The following is a 2,791-nucleotide window of genomic DNA, read 5'->3' as shown; positions in this document are numbered from 1 at the left end:
AAAAAAAAAAAAGCTATCTTTGCTTTGTTTATAGTTCAACATGCCCACAGTATTTTTTCTGGTATTGACTTAAATCTTCTGTTACGGTTTGAAAAGTTTCCTTACAGTTAGGGACTAAATCATTGCCTGTCCTTTGGCCCTCTCCAGCCCCACCTTCCTCTCTGCACTTTCAGCCTGCACTCCATTCTTTCTGGGTGCCTTGGTGTTTCTGAGATTACCGCACATGTCTTCTATTCTGTTTGTGCCTTCCCTTCCTAGAACGTCCAGACTCTGTTTCCACCTTCGCTTAGAGAGAGGGAATTCACCTTTAAAGACCCCAGTCCGGCCAGGCACAGTGGCTCAGGCCCATAATCCCAGCACTTTGGGAGGTCGAGGCGGGCGGATCACTTGAGGTCAGGAGTTCAAGACCAGCCTGGCAAACATGGTGAAAACCCATCTCTACTAAAAATACAAAAATTAGCCAGGCATGGCATCTCTTACCTGTAATCCTAGCTACTTGGGAGGCTGAGGCAAGAGAATCGCTTGAACGATTGAAGGCAGGGAGGTGGAGGTTGCACCACTTGGTGCAAGCCAAGATTGCACCACTGCACTCCAGCCTGGGTGACAGAGACTCTATCAAAAGGAAAAAAAAGGAATCTAAGAATCTAAGCCACCTCTTTGACAAAGCCTTTCTCCTGGATCATTCCTCTGGAAACTCACCTAATTATATCTATAAACTTTTACACGTGTGTTATAGTGATTAACTCATATTGTTTTACCACCCCTACCATAGAAGCTGTATTTTAATAATGCATAGCAATTTCCTGTGTATCTAGGAGCTAAACGAACATTTGTCAAATATTTTTTGAATGAGGGCCATGCTAAAAGAGATCTTGGAAGGCAGAATTGGGGCTCAGATCACCACATAATTTCTGCAGCCTCTTAAGACAAAGGTTTCCAGAAGCAAAATGGATAAACATGAGAATCCAGTTCTTTTCCTCAACTTGTTTTTTTATATTTCCAGTAAACTAAAAAGAAGCTAATGTTCTTGTAAGTGGACTTTTCCATTGGTTCGTGGTTTTAGCCAAGGTCCCCAAATTGTCTTTCTCTGCCAGTTTGTGTAGCATAATGTGGATTCTGGAGTACATGCTATACCGTTATTTGCACACATTCTAGAAGAATTTCTTCCCTAGTAGGTGTCTCCACATCCCCCTGCCACCTCCCCATATTAATTACATGTGACATCTGGTGTATTAAGGATGAGTTGTAACTTAGTAAAGGCTGTAGTATTTTGTGGTTTGGGCACATCGATATAGTGAAACCACTGTCCTTGACAAGTAAAATTACAATGTTGGCCGTTCGACGATTTATAGACTTATCCTCTAATAACCTTTGTGACTGGGTTTCTAGTAGTTGTGAGGGGCAACTCTGCTGTGCTTAACAGGGGTAGTTTACAAAAGAAACCTGATAGCTTCTAAAAGAAGTTGGACTAAGTGACCTCTTAAGGACCTTGGCAATTCTGAAACCCTGAGTTTTTCAGTCCGCCATTATAAACCACCGTAAGTTCTCATTTCAGCCTTCTTTCTGCCTCTGAATCCTGGTGATTCTGTAAGCCCAGCCCAGCTGCTACATCCTTCAGGAAGCCTTCCTGTTGTATACTTTTAGCTTAGTACCCTTGGGACTCAGAGTCCACACATTGCAGTTGAGTGCTGATACTTGTTGCAGGGTAAGGATCACTTCCCATGCACCCGGCTGCATGAGGTACCCTTATGGCCTCCTGGACCTGACTCCTCTTTGGCTCATGTGGCTCTATTTCTCTCCAGGTTCCCACATCCCATCCGCCTCACCACTGTGCAGTGTGTATGCAGTTTGTGCGAAAGGAAAACCTACTCTCTTTGGCCTGTCAGCACCAGTTTTGCCGCAGCTGCTGGGAGCAGCACTGCTCAGTTCTCATCAAGGACGGCGTGGGCGTGGGTGAGTCTGCCACAGAACTTATAAAAAGCTGGCATTAAGTGTTTATCTTTGACTCTGCTTTTTCATGTACTCAAGTAAACTGAGTATTTTCTTCTGAGCCTGATTGAGATTTTTATCATCAGAACTAATGATTTTCAAATACATCAATACAAACAGTGACAAAGGTTTCCCCAGTCCTCAGCAAGCAAAATGAGAAAACTAAATACACTGTTGTAAATGTTGACGTGAGTGCAGAGCAACCTTCTCTCACCTTTTGGGAGAACCGTCCTTTAAAATGCCTACCTTGATTCCACAAGTGGCAACCATAACTCAGAAATGCCCACAAGAGTTTGCTGCTATTTAGGTAACATAGCACAAATCAGATTTGATGATACTGAAACAAATTAGTATCACATTAATTGATATCTGCAGAGTCCCACAATTGGTGATAATCACCTGTAAATAATGTTAAACATCACAAAACTCAGTTGTTAGTCAAGAACTCTAAATAAGGATTTTTAAAATGGTTTTGTTATTTAATGGTGCCATTAGTGATATCATTTGGGATAATGTTTTAGTTTCATTGCTGTGAAAATATGCTAATTTCTCTTTGAATAAATTCTGTTGCTTGAAGGGTTTCTTTTATGCAACTTGGATTTGTTGAGTGAATTGGGTGGGCAAATTGTGTCATTGTGTCTTCTGCAGTATGATTGTCCATGATGGTTTGTTTGTTTGTTTGTTTGTTTGTTTGTTTTTTTGAGACGGAGTCTGGCTCTGTCGCCCAGGCTGGAGTGCAGTGGCCAGATCTCAGCTCACTGCAAGCTCCGCCTCCCGAGTTTACGCCATTCTCCTGCCTCAG

The 2,791-nt window shown here is 42.4% G+C and overlaps 1 protein-coding gene across 1 annotated transcript in view; it reads left to right on the top strand.

Moving 5' to 3' along the window:
- ARIH2 (ariadne RBR E3 ubiquitin protein ligase 2) overlaps nucleotides 1–2,791 on the top strand; it is a 100,870-nt gene that overhangs the window by 70,073 nt on the left and 28,006 nt on the right. Inside the window, exon 5 of the mRNA XM_011981138.1 lies at nucleotides 1,792–1,953. Coding sequence (XP_011836528.1) covers nucleotides 1,792–1,953 — 162 coding nt within the window. The remainder of the gene's footprint in view (nucleotides 1–1,791; nucleotides 1,954–2,791) is intronic.

This window comes from Mandrillus leucophaeus, unplaced genomic scaffold (assembly GCF_000951045.1).
Source record: "Mandrillus leucophaeus isolate KB7577 unplaced genomic scaffold, Mleu.le_1.0 Scaffold22, whole genome shotgun sequence".
NCBI lineage: Eukaryota > Metazoa > Chordata > Mammalia > Primates > Cercopithecidae > Mandrillus > Mandrillus leucophaeus.
The sequence above is the reverse complement of the archived record's forward strand: the minus strand, read 5'-3'. Positions and strand labels throughout refer to the sequence as shown.